Genomic DNA, 20688 nt, shown 5'->3' with positions numbered 1-20688 from the left:
ACCGAACCGGACCGGACCCGGGAATCGGTTTCGGCCAAAATCAAGAGCCGAACCGGCCCGGCGGTTCTACCGGTTCTTGTCATGTCATCAAATGTTGGAACCGGTCCTTAAAAAATAGCATCATACGGTTCCGATTTTTACCGGTTCTATCGGTTCCGGTTATATCGGTTCCGATTCCTACCGATTTCCGGTTTCAAAAATCCACAAAAATAACGTCCTGGTCCCGGTCCGACCGGTTCCATCAGGTTCCGGTTCCGGTGCTGGTTCCGGTTCCGGTGCCGGTACCGGTTCCGGCCGGTTCCCCGGTCCATATGCACCCCAACGTATTAGGAATTCAGGATCCGGTTGGATGGATCAGAACCCGGTTTATGAAGTTTGTTGAAAAGAGCAATGGGCCTTTGCGGGCTCACCGGAAACTTCAAACCCGATACAAGTTTGGTAAGATTTCACAGTCGATTGTGACAAAATCCACAATTTCCTTCGGATAATCGTTATCTATAGTAGCAATACCTGCAGTCTGGTCTGTAGATGATGAAAATGGCGACCCTCGCCGGAATCGGGATCGGCTGTGGGACTCGAGTGGTCGTCCCGGAAGTTTTCCCTCAATCAAAGTTCATACTCCGTCCTTCTTTGTTACAAACCCGTAAAACCAGCAACACTTTTATCAGCATCTCCCTTGTTCCAAAACGAACTTTCTCAATCTCCGCGTCAGTTTCAGACGATAGCAATAGCTTCAACGACCGACAAGTCCGCGTCCGTTTCGCCCCTTCCCCCACCGGTAATCTTCACGTCGGTGGCGCCAGAACTGCTCTTTTCAACTACCTTTACGCTAGGTCGGTTGCTTTCTCCTTAATTTGATAAGAAGGTTCTATACTTCTATAACGAAGATTTCGAATCGGAACAGGTCTAAAGGCGGGAAGTTTGTACTGAGAATAGAGGACACGGACCTGGAGAGATCAACCAAGGAATCGGAGGAAGCTGTGTTGCGAGACCTCTCGTGGCTGGGCCTTGCTTGGGATGAAGGTTGTAGAATCCCTCCCATTTTCTTTCTCCCAAATTAGGGTCACTTTCAAATGGATCAAGGTTCAGCTTCGAAATCTGTATGAATTTTCATGGTTACGGAGAAAAAACCAACAAAATGTCATGCGATTAGAAGAATTTTTTGTTTAAAACTGAATTCTATTGGAAATTCTTTGAACTTTGATTCAACATTTGCTGTTGATCTTATAGGCCCTGGAGTTGGTGGTGATTATGGTCCATATAGGCAATCAGAAAGGAATGATTTGTACAAACAATACGCTGAGAAGCTTCTACAATCTGGTGAAGTTTATCGTTGCTTTTGCTCAAATGAGGTAAGTGTCCTTGAACTTGAGAGACATGTGTATGATGGATGTGAATCTTGAACTTTGTCATATTTATTGATGTGCACTGCCGCCACTGAAAGAATCTTATCCTTTTCCAATCTGCAATCTTATTTTTCACTTTGTCTTCTTTCTTCATGTTACAATAATGAACTGTAGAAGTGACAAGTGGTAGATATTGCAAGGAATTAACATCTGCCTATGCAACCCCTTAAAATCAAGATACTAAAACATGAATTTTGTGAATGGATTGTCTTTGATTCAAATCATACTGCATGTCCTTTCTATATGATGCTATGTTGGTTTTTATCCTGTTAAACCTTTTAGGAACTTGAACAAATGAAAGAAATTGCAAAGGAAAAACAACTACCTCCTGTATACAGTGGAAAGTGGGCCCATGCTACAGATGAAGAAGTTCAACAAGAGTTATCAAAAGGAACTCCATATACTTACAGATTCCGTGTCCCTAAAGAAGGGAGTTTAACAATTAACGACTTGATTAGAGGAGAGGTAATTAAATTTTGTACAAAAATTAATTTAATTACTTGTTAGACATTAAAAATTTGATATTGTTTAATGATATTGTGTAAAGGTTAGCTGGAATCTAGACACACTTGGTGATTTTGTAATTATGAGAAGTAATGGACAACCAGTTTATAATTTTTGTGTCACTGTTGATGATGCCACCATGGCAATAACACATGTTATAAGGTAAATCACTAAATCTATATATTATTATATATCTAATATTATTATTATATGATTATATTATATAATTTATATTACAGTATTGTATTAAACACTTGTGCTTCAGGGCAGAAGAACACTTACCTAATACACTAAGGCAGGCATTGATATATAAGGTAGTTTTATTTTAATATTAATAAAAATTTGATATGATGAAATTATTAATCTTTTCTTTTGTTGTTTTTTTTCTCATAGGCTCTAGGGTTTCCAATGCCTTCTTTTGCACACGTGTCATTGATTCTTGCCCCTGATCGAAGCAAACTGTCGAAAAGACATGGTGCAACTTCAGTAGGACAGGTACAAATGACCATTTTACCCTTGTATCTAGAAGTGATGATGAGTATTAAGTATTAACTTTTGAGATTGACATGACAGTATAGGGAAATGGGGTATTTACCTCAGTCAATTGTGAATTATTTAGCATTGTTGGGTTGGAGTGATGGGACTAATGATGAATTTTTTACCCTTGAGCAACTAGGTTAGTTCATGTAATCTAATCTGGTGTTAATGTTATACACATGATATGCCCTTTTTCGTCTTTTTACATAAATGTATTTCTTTTTTGTGTTACAGTTGAAAAATTCTCGATTAATCGTGTCAACAAAAGTGGAGCCATATTTGATTCAACCAAATTGAGGTAATGCAAATAATTCATTGTATTATTAATTTTCATCATACGCATTTTATAACTTTTGTATTTAAATTTAAAAAAATAAATAAAGATGGATGAATGGGTTGCATTTAAAAGCTCTTCCCATGGAAGAGCTGATAAAGACAGTTGGTGATCAATGGAAGAGCTCTGGCATCCTTAAGGAATCAGAAGGAATCTTTATAGAAGTAAGAAATTATTTTATTATATTAAAAAAAATATATCAATTGACATTACATTTAATAATTATAATTATTGTTTTTTGTATACAGGATGCTTATAAGCTTCTAGAAGGTGGGATTGATGTGATAACAGATGCAGAAAAGTTACTTTCTGATTTACTATCGTATCCATTTCATGATACTCTATCAAGGTATAAAATAAAATAATGCAAATTTTATAAAATTTACGTGTCATTTATATAAATTGTATTGTTTTTTTTTAGTTCTGAAGGTAGAGAGATGTTGGAAGAAGGGCTTATAGTGGTTGCAGAAAGCTTGTTAGCTGCATATGATAATGGGGAGTTTATGAGTGCACTTGAAGAAGGAAAATCCGGGTGGCAGAAATGGGTGAAAGCTTTTGGGAAATCATTAAAACGAAAGGTTAGATTATAATTATAATTTATAAAAAAAAATGGATAATTTTTTTTTTTTATCATTATATAATGATATAATATTTATAATGTGATAGGGGAAATCGCTGTTCATGCCTTTGAGAGTTTTGCTGACTGGAAAGCTGCATGGGCCTGACATGGGAGAGAGTATAGTTTTGATTCATAGAGCTGGGACCAATGAGATTGTGACACCTCAGCTTGGGTTTGTTACACTGGAACAACGCTTGAAATCATTGAGAGAAGTTGATTGGGAAGCTTTTAGAAAGGTGGATGAGCCTGCTACAGTTGCTTCTCATTGATTATATGTTTTTTTTTTTTGTGTTTGATTTTTTTTTTCAAATAAGTAATTCAGATTTTGTAGCTTAATAGGTCTATTATTGTATGTTCTTGTTGAGTTGCTTGCACTTTGCTAATAGTGGAAAAACATGAATACTCATGATATTGATATTGATATTGATACACCTTTAATTTCCATTAACAGTGGCACTTGTTTTTATATGGATTATGTAATTATTGATATTGATACATCTTTAATTTCCAGATTCCTAATCATGTGCCTCTAAAAGAAGCTGCTCATAGATAATAGCTTTCTGGACGTGTATGTCATCATATCATATCCTCCGACTACAACCATTATGCTGCTATTGTTAACTAGATGTTCTTGTCAATTAATGGTATTCTGGTATGAAAAAAATGGTGTTTGTATATGATTAGATAAAATTTGAGAAAAATAACTTTAAACTTGAGGAAGTAGAAGTAAAAGGTTGAATGCAAGAAACAACTACATATATTTTTTTTTATTTGTTTGTTATAACATTCTACTTTGATTTATTCTTATTACATTATTGTACTTTAAATAAGTTCATGAGACTTTTGATGCTTTTGTTTGTTCAATTCTTTATAAATTTAAATTATTTGTAAGAATAATATAATTGATATTTTTTTTTTTTCAATTTGATAAATTTTATTCAACATTCAACACAGTTAGTCGGATATGTAATAAAAAAACATAGTTTCAATCAAAGACAGATGTTGTCAGAGCTTCTGTCCATGTTAGGCTCTGACTCAGTCAACAACTATAAACAACCCCTAAGTTTGGTCATTGTGCATCTCTACCTCTGAATTGTTTGATTAATTTCGGGAAAAAACGTTAATTGTTTGGCTATTTTTTTGCAAAATGTTTAAGAAAAATGGCTTTTTCTTCTTTTTTTTTAATCATTTAATCTTTATTTTACATCCATAATAATACTAAAAATCAAAACTCACATATGTCAATTTTTTTTGTCACACCGAATGTCCATGTTATTGTCTTAGATTTCAAATTGGTTATAGTTACTAATACTATGTTGATTGTGAGAACCAAACAGTCCACATAAACTAAAGAACTGAGTCAAAGACTTTAGTCTTTATTATGTTGTGATTATTTTAGTTTATGCTTAATGCTGGTTTGATATGTGAGTTGACATGCCATTGAAGTTTAAGTAACATTTTTTATTAAAGTGTTTAGGCTAATCTGGGAATTTTCGATGTTAAAGTTAGAGACTTTTGTTATAAAGCAAACATTAAATTGTTTAAAATTACAGAATTTACGGATGTCACGTTGTTCCCGTAAGGGGACATTGGATTAACGATCAATGTGGGTTCATTTTACGTTTCTCCCACCAAGTACGATTTGTATGAGTTACTCTTATATATTATCTGTTAAATTGTAATTGTTCATGTAACGACACGACTTTTCCATCTAAATATTCTAGGGATTTATTAGAGTACTCTATAAAAATGCGGAATTCTAAATCTCAAAAACACTTTACATCCTAGGCTATAATCGGGTTTACGATAAATCCTAACCATAATTTAAAGCAACAAGGAAATACCAAAAATAAAAGTGACTTCTAGTCCAAGCCCTCGGTGCTTCTACCTCCTCTTGTACAACGACTACTACCTTAACTTGCAATAAATGAAAAATCTACAGTATCAGACCACAGATCTGATGAGTTATATCATACTTTGTTTTCATGTAGTCATACTTTATCTCTCTCCTTTCTTTCTTTTCATACTCTACCATTCTTCTCTTTGTTTCTCATACTCTTTAACTCTAATCTATTCTTCTCATCTCTTCTCATCGTCATCTACTCTATTCTTCACATACTTTTTGTTATCTCATCTCTTCTCACCTCTTGTCTCTCTACTCCCATATCCACTTGCTTTACCATTCTATTCTCATTTAGACACAAATAGTCTAATCATATATGATATTTCATCTATCATATAGGGGGACAACATAGTTCTGACTTACCGGTGTACAATAATTCAGACTTAGTCCTTTACTTTGATCCATCATAGATCCTTGTCACTTTTCTTTTCTTGAATTCCTCATGGATCACTATGATCCCTTATGGATCATCTACACTTAATCCATGCCAGATTATATACAGGTTCTTTAAAGAAACTCTTACTTTGTTCCATTCATGGAACCCTTTCTCAACCTTCTCCAACCACACATAATCTCATTCCCGCAGGAATCATCTATCTACATTTCCGAAGGAATCATCATCTTATTCCCGAAGGAAACATAATCTCATTTCCAAAGGAATCATAAGCTCATTCCCGTAGGAATCATCCTTATATATTCCCATATGAAACATCTTTTTATTTTTCTCATAATCTTTCATGTGAGTGATATGGTATCCCCGTAGTCTTATACCTCACATGTCTCGTAGCATTCTATCTCATCATGTCATTAATAGATCTTCCACTATCAATCTAGTACTTAATTCATTAAGTACTTAATTTAAATATTCATCTACTAACATATATGTATTTAACACAACACCACTAGCATCTAGCCATACATCCATACTCTATCATCATCTAATATATGATGGGTATTTAACACAATACCACTAACATCTAACCATACATATCTACTCATTTTACAAGATTAAAATTTATGTAATCACATTCCATCTTTACATAATATTTTGTAGGTATTTGACACATTACCATCCATATATAAACATGCATACATATACATTCATAAGATCATAAAACATATCATTATAATCCAGAGAGAGAGAGAGAGTATAACCCACCTTGTTAATTAGTGAAGACAAACTACCATTGGCTTCAAATCTCCAATTGATGCATCTTGATCTGTCTTCTTTGCTCAAGGCCTATTCATACAACATATTACGCTCCTTAAAACTTGTCTTAACCTATTAATAGCTTAATAATTCTATATACCAAAATAATCACTCAGTTGATCATAATTATAACATCTTATTTTCTATCTCTAAATCTTTTATACCTTAATGAATTAAGCAACACATACTACCTAATTCATTACAATCTGAACTCTATTGCATAAATTCATCTTCCTCACTAGTTAGGGTTAACCCTAATTTCACCTTGAAAATCACATAAAAAACATCTAAACACTTTCAATAACATACAAATCGAGTTATAAGTCGATTAATTCAAACAATCTAACTAATCTAACAATTTCACCATTAAAGCTCAAAGCTTCATAAAAGGAAGAAATCGTTACCTTAAGGGGGAAAGGATGTTAATCCTTGTAATCCATCATCTCTAGCTCATTTTAGCACTAAAATCACCATTCCTCAACTTTCAAACGATTTAGGAAAGTTTTTGGTCCGAGAATAAGCCCTTAACTAATTTAAATCTATTTTATGGTCTGCGAAACCGCGCGGCAACAACATGCCTACTGTGTTGTGGTGCGCACTATTAGGTCGCGGTCTCCCTTTGACCGATCCATGGTGCCTTTCTCAAACAACATCCTACTTTTGCCACCACAATGTGGTACCCATATACCACACCACAATGCAAAGTACATTGCCCTATATTTACGATGAAACTCTAATCCATTTATCGTTCTGGAAACCATGCTGCGGTGGTTGTACATCAACAACTTCTTAGCTGATTCCATTCCATTTTGGGGCATTTTTCCTCTAATCTTTTGACACTCATATCTTCTTCGTTTCAAACCAGTTTTCTATGATCTTTATATCCATGTGAAGGTAGGGATGAATTCTACAACTCCATTAAGTCACTTCTGACAGACTACATACATATCATAATCTATTAAGTCACAAACTTGGCCCTAAAAACATAAAATTCCCATTTTACCCTTTATAGCCTAAATGCACCATCCCTTGCATTTCTTCTCTTAAACTCACTTATCTCATCTTATAAATGCGACTTAGACTTATCTTGACTAATTTCATGAGATTATGTCTTCTCAGTTCATGAAATTCCTCTAAATGACCGATTTGCCCCTTTGGTCAAATATTGATCCAAAATCAAATCTCTCAAATTTTGGGTTCTTACAATTTAGCTTTAAATTGTCTGTTGATGGCTCAAAATACAAATTGTGGCGTTGTATCTTTATTGACATGTGCAAATATGCTAAAGTTCCTAACTATATAATCGAAAATTCTCAACCTAAAGGCGATGATAATGAGGATTGAGATGCCATTAACTCTCAAATTAAATTTTGGTTTTATTATACTTGTGATGCTAATCTCTTACAAATCATTACTAGTGACAATTGTGCTTCCAAAGATCTTTGTGACAAGCTACATGAGTTCTTCCTTAATGACAAGATGTCACATATGCTTTAATTTCAAGAGAAATTTCACAACACGAAGAAGAGTGCCTCATCCATAACTCACTTTTGCACGTCCTTTAAGATTGATGAAATGGAAGTGGTAATGCAAAATTTACGTCAACTTCCTTCAGGGGCGGAGCCAAGATTTAAGAGTAACGAGGGCTGACACGCTCACATCGTAATAATATATTAAAATATAATATTATATCCGAATAAAGTAATGTACTTTGAAATTTTAAAAGAAATTGACAAAGAAAATTTTGTCGATATAGAAGCTCCATCGACCATCATAGTATCAATTTTCAAAAAATTTCAACATACCATAAATATCGACTCATATTCATCTTCGAATTTCTTGAAAAAAAATCCACGATTTTTTCTACTAATAATTTACCATATGATTATAATAAACTAAATTATCAAACATAATCAAATTATAATTTATAAGTAACAAGAAATAAAATATACGATAAGAATTAGAAATTATCTTCTTAATTAGAGAATTGAAATTGTGTCGAATCTTGAATCGATATCTTATTGAAAATTAACCTTGTCGACGAGTAAAAATAACTACACATTATCTTGGTGATTAGTGAATAGTCAATTAACAAAAGTTATTTATGAAGAAATGAATATATAATCAACTGCTAATTAAAATAAGATAAATAGGTGGAGGCCGTAGGATTTAATATTTGATGAGATTTGTAATCGAGATTAAAATCAATTCAAGTATGAATTTAGAAAGAAGAATAACGATGAACACGAGAGTAAATATAATATTTGTTCAGCTCATATTATGCTTTTGATTTTACAGAGTACAAAGAATAATCTGTAAAAGTTGAGAGAAAAAGTTCTTCTACTCACTTAGTACAGGCCCCTATTTATAGGAGAACAAAAGCATAACAATACTAAGGACTAGACATTAAGACTACTCTTTATAATGCCTTAGTACAAATAACATTACATCCGAAGACCCTTCTTACGAAGACAAAATAAACTTCGTAACAATCTAACTGACACTTCGACTATTACAACATATAAGCCCTAACATTCTCCCCCTTTGGAATAAAGATCGAAGTCTTCAAGATGTCAGTGATTGAACGGCATACATCAGCACTCTTCGGATTTCCATGTACCAAGAGATAACTTTCTTTATCACTTTCTTATCTCCTTCCGAGTTCTTCTTGCAATGGTTCATACGAACAATTAAGTTCGTATATTGTGAGTTGGTGTATCTCTCCACTTCGCAAGTTTGAAATAAAAACCTTTTAGCTCTTCCAGTTTTGTCTTTTCCTGCAAAAACAATCCCCAATGTCTTTAAACAGATTTCACCGTCTTCGTAATTTTTCAATTCATTCTGCTTCTTCGAAGGTGCCATTGGTGCAGTTATGTCGAAGCCTTTGACAGTAGCAAGTTCGACATCTGTTTGAGCTAAGCACTCAAAATAATTCTCTAAAAATATTTTTATGTGCTTACACCCAAGACTGAAAACATCTGGTTCTGTTTCTTGGAGAAAAGAAAATGACTTATCTTTAAGCATCAAGGCAATGTTGATGAGATCATATGTGTTCATCAAAGGAAAGTCTGCCACTGTAAATTCCTGTAACTTTCCACTTGCTCTTGCCATAGTGTACTTCAAATTTTGAAACTTCCCTTCAAAAATGACATCCCTTTTTATAGATATCACCTTCTTGATCTTCTCCAAAAACCATACTTCTTCTTGAGCCTTCGCTAATACAGCATGAAATCTTATCTTCATCTTCTTTCCCTCTTCAATTTCCATTGATTTTGTTTCAGCCTTTAACTGTGGCATAACGAACATCATTTCATTGACTGGAAAGTCAAGTTGACCAAAATCTGTGTTCGTCACCACAAAGCTCTTCTTCAGAACCTTTTCAAAAGAATACATGTGATCAAACATCACCCTGGATTCTATTGTTTCGTAATTGAAAACTTTCGAAGGATCACCCTTATCAACATTCGAACCCTCCAAAGCTCTTTGTCTCATTATACTTTGAACATGTCTCATTCTGTCAACCTCAGCTGCCACCTCAGCTTTCTTCTCTTTATTTGACTTCTCAACCATAACTCCTTTTCCCTTGTCTTTAATATTTGACGGAGTCATATTCTTTGAAGAAGAGACATCACTCTGTTTCTCAATTACAATACCTTTTGATATAGGTTTTGAAATTGGAACTGTTGTAGTCACAGTCGAAATAACTGGAGCAGCTGAAACAACAGTTGGTTTTACTACCACTTTCGAAGGATACACTTTTCCAACTACCTTCGTATCTTCAGTTGTCTTCACTTGTTCCCCAGCCTTTGTATGACCAATCTTTTCTCCCCCTTGCACCCCTGTGACAGCAGGTGGGGCATCTGATACGTTTGGTAAAAGGCTTGAAATACGAAGTAATGGAGCTAAGTGTTTGTGTAGGATAGCTTCGAAATGAGTAAATTTGTGAGAAAGAAATTCTTCAGAAACAATTGGAGAGATAGATTTCGAAGACAGGTCTTGGAGTTCTTTCAACAACCTGACCAACTCTCCAAAATTTTGTTCTTCTTTGGCAAAAAGAGAGGTCATTTGAGGATTCATCTGCTCGAACATTTTGACACATTGTACAACCGCATCACAAATAATGTCGATCTTCTGATGTGCTGATTCATAACCTTGTTTAATATTCTGAACCTCCTTCGTCATGTCTTCACGAAGTTCACAAATTTGCATGTTAACATCTTCACGTACCTTCTTGACTTCTTGTACGAAGAGCACATGACGCTCATTCGTAACAATCTTCAGATCCTTCACCTCCATCATAAAATCAGACCTCAGGGAATTGCTTCGATTCTCTGTAGAAATATCATTTTGATCAATCTTCTCAAGAACTCTACTTTCTGAATCACGAATTAATCCTGATGCCTTCGAAATTACTCTGCCTTCCATTTCCTTCATTATTGAATCAACTTCCATGGTTGTAACTCCAGCACTGTCCACATCTGCTTGAGATTGCAAGATAGAATTCAATTTCGAATTCAAAATCTTGAACTGCTTCATGGTCATCAGCATATGATCAGGAAAATCTTCTTCGGCTTTATCAAAATGAAGAGCTTCGAACGTTCCTCTAAAGCCTTCGTTATCAGTTTCATCATCAACAGCCATGGTTTCATCAATAGGTGAGGATGGATGGGGTGGATCAGTTGATTGAGTTGAGAATATTGTGGTAAATGGTTGATCCATAATCGATTGAAATGTTGGAGAATCAGTTGTTGATGTAACCTGTGGTAAAGAAGTTGGTTCAAGAAGCTTCACATCATCAGGCTTCGAAATATCAGCAGGCTGACTGATATCTATTGCTTTTGGAATTTCATTCTCGGGTGTCTCAGGAACTTGCTCTACCTCTTCGATTCTTTGGTTTTTCTTCAAATATTTTGCAAGATCTTCAGCCCTTCGTTTCTTAGACGATGGAGATACCGGAGCTGGAATTTCCCTAACTGTGACCCCTTGATGTGTGACTTGTGTTGTCTTCACCAGCTGAGACTTTCTCTTGATTTTGATACGTCGAAAAACACCCGTCTTTGAAGGAATCGTTTCTTTCGATGGAGACGCTTCGATTATTGGTGTATCAACCACTGAGGTTAAAATTGGAGACACCTCATCGACAGTACCAGATGTAGCTATTGGCATTTGGTTCTTTGTTTCTGCCTTCACCCCTTTTTCCGAAGACCCACCCTCTGTCTTCTTCGATTTCTTAGACTTCTTCTTTTCTTTGTGCTGTAACATACCAGTAACAACAGTTGTGTCAATAGATTGCAAATATGACACCAAAACAGCATTCGTCGGATCCACCTTCTTAAGCATTGCATCCGGAATGCTAGCTATTGTTGTAAAGATAGCCGGATCATCATGCACCTCCTTCGGACTACCATACATGTGAAATACCGCTTTTTCTTCGTATTCTGGAACTTCGATTTTCTCCTTCTGATAAACATATTGTACTATCAGACTCCAATAACGAGCACAAGAAATCCCCTGCTTGGCACTCGTCTTCGAAATGCTAGTTAAAAACTCTGTCCACATTGTTCAGAGTAATCTACTTGCAGATCGTAATACAATCCAGCTACCATTGCATACACCTCCATCCTTCCTTTATCAAGACCCACAGTTCGTCCAGTAAGACATCGAAGGAAAATGCCAAACAAAAAATTCCATACCGTAGGTAACCCAGACTTCTTGAAATCACTGATACGCGTCAAAGGGGGTTGATGGCCCATTTCGTTGAACATGAACACAACTTGAGAAGAAGAAAGTTCATCATAAGGACTAGAATTTGGAATTCCCAAAATCTTGCAAAATAAACGCTTGGATACCCTAATTCTCGTATCATTCACCATAGTGAATTCCACACAACCTGTCTCCTTGTTGTATGATGCAGTAGAACCCGCCTTTGATAGCCAAGACATTGGAGCAGCAAAAGAATCAAACATTGCTTTAGAAAGAACTGAATTCTGTAAAGCAACCACAAGCATTTGGAGTTCCTCCGGATATTTTGACAAATCCGATTCTACTTGGTAGTTTGAACATTGGATTTTCAGAATCGGAATGCTAACAACTTCGTCTGTGGTTGGTGATGATGTAGTCGCCATTGTTGATGAGAATAGCAAAGAACGTTTGAAGAAGATGAGTTGCAAAGAGAATTTTGTGTTACAGAAGGTTTGATCGCATAAAGTGTTATTGATTTCTGATTTCCCCTTTTATATGTAACCCTAGAATTTTGAATTTGAAGCGGGATACAATAAATGCTTGCTGACATGGCACCTTGAAATACGGATTGTACTCATCAAAAAGTAACAAACGTAACTATCAACACGCCTTACACACTTATCATACACCATGCGTCACCAAGAGACAAGACTGTTTGGTATTCCCCAAGAGAATTGTAACCGTCGGATGCCTTCGGAATAGAGGTTAGGCTCTTTTACTTTGAGGTTTAGAAAGCGAAGTCATATGCCAGAATTTCGAAATCATCAGTTTAAGTTGGTTTTACTCAAACCTCAAGGATTTCGTATGTGCTGTGTTCCAAAAGAAATTAGTTGAGAAACAAAGAAAAAAATTTGAAAACTTGTGATGTCAAAAATTTATTTTGACACAAAAACAGTTTAATCCCAGGCAAAGATATCTTCGAAAATTATCAAGAGAGATAATTGGCAGCTTGCTAGGTTTCCCGTGAATTACAATCGATAACTTGTAGAGAAGTTTCGAAGGGTTTCTTTTATAGGGCAAATGGGTGGCTTCGAAAATTTCGTTACATATCAACCTTAACATAAGGTGATAAATTGTAAACAAAATTAGTTGTATAACCAATGTAGTCAGTGACAACTTGGTTGCGAATGATATTCAAAGTAACTAGAATTTTTGAAATATACTCACACAGAAATCATATTCATAAAAAAAAACTTTTATGCTGGATCTTGTTGGGAACAAACATCGTAGTTTTCAAATGTTTGATTAAGATCACTCAAAAGAAATGAATATGATTTTGAGTATAAAAGGTACTGAAACAAATGTTTCGTAATTTTTGGAACATGGTTTCACCGTCAATTCCTTAAGGTTTAGGATTTTTGGGTTTCACTTCCATCACGGACTCATGATGTTAGATCACAAACACAGACTTGTGATTTGTCTAGGTTTTGATTATTTTGATCAAAGACCTCAAGGACAAATCGCTTCGAAAATTTGGAATGTAAGAATTGTTTGGTATAAAAAGATTGGATAAGAATCGAAGTGTACCTCTGTTATAATGGACAAAACAGAAAACTCTTAACTCATTTGAGAAGAGTAAGGTAGCTCTTGATGATTTATGCAAATACAAGCCTTGTTGGGAAGAAATTTTCATGAGATAATTTCATCAAGGCTTTCAGTTCCCATACATAGAATCATACGAGGCTTGAGACAACATGCAACAACATGCTTCTAGGGACATCCTAACTAATCCAAAGTGTATCGAGATCATACCTTTCCATAGAAAACAGACACATAAATCCTTCGTATTTGAAACTTGACAAAACTTACAATACACATGTTAAAACCGAAGAGAACAAAAAAAATATTTTTGGTATATTTGAATTTTTCAAAAAAAAATTAAAAACAAACCAAAACAAAATCTTTTTGGATTTTTAATTTTTCAATAAAAGAAAATATTTTTGATTTTTCAGGTTTTTCACAAGAAAAAAATAAACAAACTAAAAGTCTAACCTTAGTTGAAATGTGTACAAATACGAAGCATTCGAACCGTTGACTTGAACAGTAATCTCTGATTATGTACTTCAACAAGAAATAAAGCTTCCGAATACGAAGCATTCGAAGCGTTGACCATGAACAGTAACCTCTGAACACTTAATCACCCTGTTCGTCATTGTACCAAATCATTCAGACCCATCACTCTTCGCTTTTATCATATGTGATTGAATTTCCATTAATCATACCCAATCCTTCTATGATACGAATAAATGATTTTTCATCCAATGCCTTTGTAAAAATATATGCCAATTGTTCCGTTGTTTTTACAAAATGAACTTCAATATTCCCTTCTTCAACATGATCTTTGATGAAATGATATCTAAGAGCAATGTGCTTAGTCTTCGAATGCTGCACAGGATTATGAAAAATTCTTATTGCACTTTGTGAATCACAATATAAAGAAATCTTTTTCATATTAATTGCATAATCTCGTAATTGACTTTGAATCCAAATTATTTGTGATGTACACGCAGCTGCAGCCACATATTCAGCTTCAGCTGTAGATATCGAAACACATGTTTGCTTCTTCGATTGCCAACTGACCAATTTTCCATCTAATAAATGACACCCACCAGTTGTGCTTTTACGATCAAGACTGCATCCTCCAAGATCCGCATCCGAATAAGCTTGTACAAAGAACCCTGTTTTCGAAGGATACCACAAACCTAACGAAGTAGTGTCTTTCAAATATCGAAAAATATTCTTCACTGCTGTTAGATGTGGTTCACGTGGATTCGATTGATACCTTGCACAATTACAAACATAAAACATAATATCAGGTCTACTTGCAGTTAAATACAATAAAGACCCAATCATGCTTCGATACAGATTGATATCAACAGCAGATTTATCTAACGAAGGAGTTAGCTTTATGCCCGTTGCCATTGGTATTCGTAACCTTGTGCTATTCGTCATTCCAAACTTTTCTAACAAATTCTTCGTATATTTCTCCTGATTAATGAAAATGCCTTCCCTGTTTTGACGAATATTCAAACCCAAAAAGTTATTAATTTTGCCCATCATACTCATTTCAAATTTGCTTTTCATCAAGTCTTCGAATTCTTTAGATAAAGCAGGGTCAGTTGAGCCAAAAATTATATCATCAACATAAATTTGAACAAGCATCAGATGATTTCCAATTTTCTTTCGAAATAAAGTGGGATCAACTGATCCTTGTTTAAATTTAGATTTTTTCAAAAATGATGTTAAAGTTGCATACCATGCTCTTGGTGCTTGTTTTAACCCATATACGGCTTTATCTAAAATATAAACATGATCAGGATGTTCTGTATTTATAAAACCTGGTGGTTGTTCAACATATACCGTTTCTTCGAGTTCCACTTTGCGAGTTCGCTTATTTAACACTCTATAAGCAACAAAATTGTGTGAATATCCCAAGAAAATTCCTTCATCAGCTTTTGTTTGAAACTTCGAAAGATTATCCTTAAGATTCATTATGAAACACCTACATCCAAAAACATGAAAAAATTTGACATTAGGTTTTCGATTATTGATTATTTCATAAGGAGTAACATTAAACCGTCTATGAATGAATGATCGATTTTGAGTAAAACAAGCAGTTGAAACAGCTTCAACCCAAAGATATTGAGGTAAATTCGAATAAGCCAACATTGTTCTTGCAGCTTCGCATAATGATCGATTTCTTCTCTCAACTACACCATTTTGTTGTGGTGTATAAGGAGATGAAAAATTATGCGAAATTCCTTTCTCCACCTAAAATGAATCAAAAAGATGATTTTTGAATTCGGTTCCATGATCACTTTTAATTTTTCGAACTGACTTCTTCAATGAAACCTCCATTTTCTTGATAAAATCAATCATCATTTGTGAAACTTCGGATTTTAACCTGAGAAAATAAACCCACGTAAATCTTGAAAAATCATCTAATATTACTAAAATGTACCTTTTCTTGTTAAGAGTAGCAACTGTTGAAGGACCACATAAATCAATATGCAAGAGTTCGAGGGGTTCAACAATCTTCGAATCTATTGTGATAGGATGACCTTGTTTGTGTTGTTTTCCTACTTCACAAGCTGCACACAAACTGTCATTATCATATTTAAGAATGGGTAAACCTCTTACCAGATCTTGTCCGACAAGTTTGTTGATGTTTCGAAAATTGAGATGTGATAATCTCCTGTGCCATAACCAGCTAACATCGGCAGCAGCCTTCGAAAGTAAACACACAACAGGTTTGCCTATAATAGGAACAATATCCAATGTAAACATATCACCTTTTCGTTTTGACTTAAGTAAAACTTCCTTTGTCTCAACATTCGAAATGACACTGCCTTCTTCATTAAAAAGAACTTGATTTCCAGTGCCCACAACAAGTTGTGAAACACTTATCAAATTGTGTTGTAAACCTTCAACAAATGCAACTCGGTTGACGGTGAAATTTTCATTCGTTATCTTTCCATAACCCTTGACTTTGCATTTGTGATTATTGCCAAACTTAACCACTCCTCCATTTTCTAGGCTTCGAAAATCACGCAAGTTTTCCTTCTTCCTAGTCATGTGACGTGAGCAACCACTATCAATATACCACTTGTTATCATATTGCTCGTCACAAAGTACCTGTAATTATTGAAAAAATTTAGGTACCCAAGCCTTGTTGGGTCCATTCATATTAGGTTTGTTTTTCAATTGTAAAGTACAACCATTAACCCAATCACAAACTTTTGTTTTGAAACTGTCAATAAATTTAACATTTTCATTCGAAGGGTCAGATATATGAGTTTTTATTATTTTCAAATTTTCACTAATTATACCCTTCGCATTTTGAGTTTGTGATGTTTCACTTTTTGCTTTTGTGACCGGCTGCCAAACTTTAACTGAAATATTTGATTCTTTGGATGACGAACTACCATTTGTTGAAGGATTAGCATACTTGTCATACGCCTCATGTATCCGTTCTTTTGAAAACTTACTTGATTGATATATTTTTCCTTTTCCTTCCAACCAATGATCAATATTTCTTTTCGTTGTTATTCCCTTCGCATATGAGACTTTGTCAGCTTGTTTCTTCAAAGGATTATAACATTTTGCTGAACTTGGAACATAATCCACTTTTGGTTTTGAAATATATGATTCATGATAAGATGTATTGATTTGTGATTTTGAAATCTGTGTTCCAACCTTTTTCTGAAAAATTTTTCTTGGTAGTGTTGTTTTTGTTCCATTTGAAACTTTTGTTTTAATATTTGAAAATGAATCATTTTTCTTTTCAAAACTTTGAGACTTTGATTTTTCTCTAAAAACTTTTCTTCCTCTTGAAAAATTTGTTGATATCATATTTAATGATTCAATAGTTTGCTAAAAAATTGTTTTTCTCACTTGACGTTTCGAAATATTATTTTCCTTTGAAAAATTTTCAACCTGAGCTTTAAATTCTTTTGAATTTAATTTTATTGCTTTGTTGACTGTTTTAACATCTGTTTTAACACCTTCGTGCTTTATAAACACATTTTCAGTTGGGTTAACTTTCTTCTTTTCAACTTTTGACTTTTCAACCCATACTCTTTTTGGTTTTTGATATTGAAATTTATATGAATTCTTTATAAGATTGTTTTCAACTGTGCTTTGATTCGAAAAGAAACCTTCATTTGAAGTTTGCATATTGTCTTCCTCAACCATCTTTTTGAATTCAGGCTTTATATTTTCAACATTACCTGTTGTTACGAAGACTTGATTTGGGAACACAATATCATCAGTGCATTTGAAGATTGGATAAACAACAATATTCGATTCAAGATAATGAGCACCTTTTTCACTAAGAATTTTCTCAAATTCTTGTGTATCCAAATAAACTTGATCAACCACCACTCGAGGAATTTCAATTTCTTTCGACCTTTGAATTGGCTTCGAATTTGTGTTTTCTTCCTCATTATCACTATCATCGGTTTGACTATCATGTATTTCCACAAACTCCATATCACAAACTTTCGAAGTTGAGGGTTCATCAGTGTCAATTTTTATGAATAAATCTTCACATTTTTCTTTCCCTTTAAACAAATTTGCTACATTTATGACAGACAATTGAGAACAATCTACATCTTCTAAATCACTAATATTATCAGAATTATCTTCAATATCAGCAAAATTAGTTTCACAATTAGATGTATAATTCTCAGTCTTTTTCAAAATTCGAAGTTGTTTTGATTTAGATAAGGTCTCATTTACAAGTTTTACTAAATCATTAGCATCAAGATAGTCTTCGACTTTAGCAATTCCAAATCTAAACCTATCATCTGGAACTTTGTTGAAATCAGAAATTTCTTTTTCACAGTCATATGAAATACTATCTACCTTAGCTCTATCATAAGCTAAAAATGGTAGTAATTTTCTATGTTGTTCCTTACTTATTTCACTCGAATGATGTAACTCAGTTAATTTTCCATACAATCTTTTTGCAGAATTACAAAAAAATATTTCTTTGTGCTAACAACAAGTTTATTTCCTTTGCTAAACTCTTCCTATCCTCCATAATATTCGAAACTTGCAATTCTAAGTAATCAATCCTAGTGACTTTTGAATCCAATTTTTTTCTTGTCTCTAGTAATTGATCACTTAACTTTTTCGCTTCATTGCTAGCAGATACAACAATTGAATCAAAGTAAGTAACAGTTTCATCAAAAGATACTAACTCAGAATTATATGCAGAAACTGGAATGTTAAAAGATTCAAGAATGTTACGTACCTTGGTAGTCATGGGCGACCTGTCAGTAGACTTCGAAACGAAGCATTGCCCACATACTTCGTAAGTCTGTTCTTCATCTGAATCCTCTTCCATCTTTGCATACATAGCTCCATGTGATGGATTTTTCATCTCTTCATCATCTGAACCCGAAGACCATATTTGATATGTGCCATCCGATTCAGTTTCTCCATGAGCCACCAATGACAAATTCTTTGCTTTCGACTTTACTTCCTCTAGTTTCTCAGTGTAATAAGCTTCATCCTTTGTTTTATTTTTCTTTTCCTCCTTCTTCCTCAACAAGCAATCTACTTCCAAGTGATTTGCTCCATAGCAATAATGTCAATTAATCCCTGTATCACCTTTCAACATCATCTTCATTTGCTCCATTTCACTCTTCGAATCAGTCTTCACTTCTTTCTTCTTCTCATCCACTTTATTTTTGTTCTCAAAACTACCCTTCGAATCCGATGACTTTATCTTTGGATTAAAAGGTTTCTTGAAAAATTTCTTTACTCGATTGTTTGAGTAAAATGCAACAGCCTCATCATCAGAATTCATCAGAAAACCTTCTTCTTCATCAGACTTCGATTTTTCATTCTCTCTTTCTGAAACCTTCGAAACAAGTGCCAATGGTCCACCAAGACTTGCAATCGCTTCCTCAGCTATTTCATTAACTTCATTTTCATGAGATTTTAATTGATTGTACAGGTCATTCAAAGTCGAAGTATCAAAACTGTGTTGATTTTTCACCATCATACTCACACTCCTCCACTCCTTTCGAAGTCCCATTACAAATATCAAGTTGTATTCCATTGATGACCTTGTAATACTATAACGATTACAACGATAGATTAGCTCGTTGAACCGATCATAGTATACTTCAATGGATTCAGATTCTTTCTGTTTGAAATCTTTGAGTTCCACCAGGCATTTTTTCACATATGTGATCTTCGTCTTTTCACTTCCTTGAAATTTGTCTTTGAGATTGTTCCAGATTTCTTTAGCTGTTGTGCATGTTCTGACATAATTGTACACAACAGGAGGTAAGGCACCTCTTAATTCCCTCATGTATTTCTTCTCCAGTTGTTTTAAACGATTGGATTGATTATCTACTTCCGAATTGCTTGAAGACACACCGATTGGATGAACTTGTGCAGGTTGGTTGATTTCTCCTGAGATGCATTTCCATAATTCTTCATCCAATCCGTTCAAGTAATCTTGCATACGATCTGCCCACTGATCGTAATATTCTGGAATAAGCATCGGAATCTTTGTGGATGAACCAAGCAAATGAGAAAATGATGTTATCGATTTCAGATTGAATGACGCCATTGTTGTACGGACAAAAACTTCAAGATGATACAAAAACTTTGAGAATATTGAAATCAAATTGTATATTTCAAATCAGAATCACACAAAGAACACTCGATTTACAAATATTTTTGCAGAATCAAATCCTAGATTGAGATCAAGAAGAATTTTTCACACTAAAAAAGAACGGAAGCTTTTTGAATCAAACAGTAGATTCAAAAATCTTTTTGAACGTATGAAAATCAGATCACAAAAAGGATTCCTGCTCTGATACCAATTGATGAGATTTGTAATCGAGATTAAAATCAATTCAAGTATGAATTTAGAAAGAAAAATAACGATGAACACGAGAGTAAATATAATAT

General features: G+C 34.3%; 1 protein-coding gene across 1 annotated transcript; it reads left to right on the top strand.

The window, feature by feature from the left end:
• Positions 1 to 416: 416 nt before the first annotated feature.
• Positions 417 to 3848, top strand: ERS (glutamate tRNA synthetase). Its single transcript, XM_079013331.1, has 13 exons — positions 417 to 833; positions 905 to 1023; positions 1231 to 1352; positions 1689 to 1871; positions 1954 to 2072; positions 2176 to 2224; positions 2304 to 2405; positions 2484 to 2586; positions 2682 to 2745; positions 2831 to 2945; positions 3030 to 3130; positions 3203 to 3359; positions 3448 to 3848. Exons 1-13 carry the CDS (start codon positions 529 to 531, stop codon positions 3667 to 3669), a joined length of 1761 nt encoding a protein of 586 aa, XP_078869457.1. The 5' UTR covers positions 417 to 528; the 3' UTR covers positions 3670 to 3848.
• Positions 3849 to 20688: the final 16840 nt, after the last annotated feature.

The sequence above is a fragment of the Lactuca serriola genome, chromosome 8 (assembly GCF_051521515.1).
Source record: "Lactuca serriola cultivar US96UC23 chromosome 8, Lser_US96UC23_V15, whole genome shotgun sequence".
NCBI classification, from domain to species: Eukaryota; Viridiplantae; Streptophyta; class Magnoliopsida; order Asterales; family Asteraceae; genus Lactuca; species Lactuca serriola.
Note: the sequence above shows the minus strand (reverse complement) of the source record. Positions and strands in the feature narration are given on the sequence as shown.

Bases quoted from the DNA above. Each gene is read 5' to 3' on its own strand.
- ERS (XM_079013331.1), top strand. From the start codon at position 529: ATGATGAAAATGGCGACCCTCGCCGGAATCGGGATCGGCTGTGGGACT. The intron at 834-904 runs GTCGGTTGCTTT...GAATCGGAACAG, and splicing joins TTCAACTACCTTTACGCTAG to GTCTAAAGGCGGGAAGTTTG. The intron at 1,024-1,230 runs GTTGTAGAATCC...TTGATCTTATAG, and splicing joins GGGCCTTGCTTGGGATGAAG to GCCCTGGAGTTGGTGGTGAT.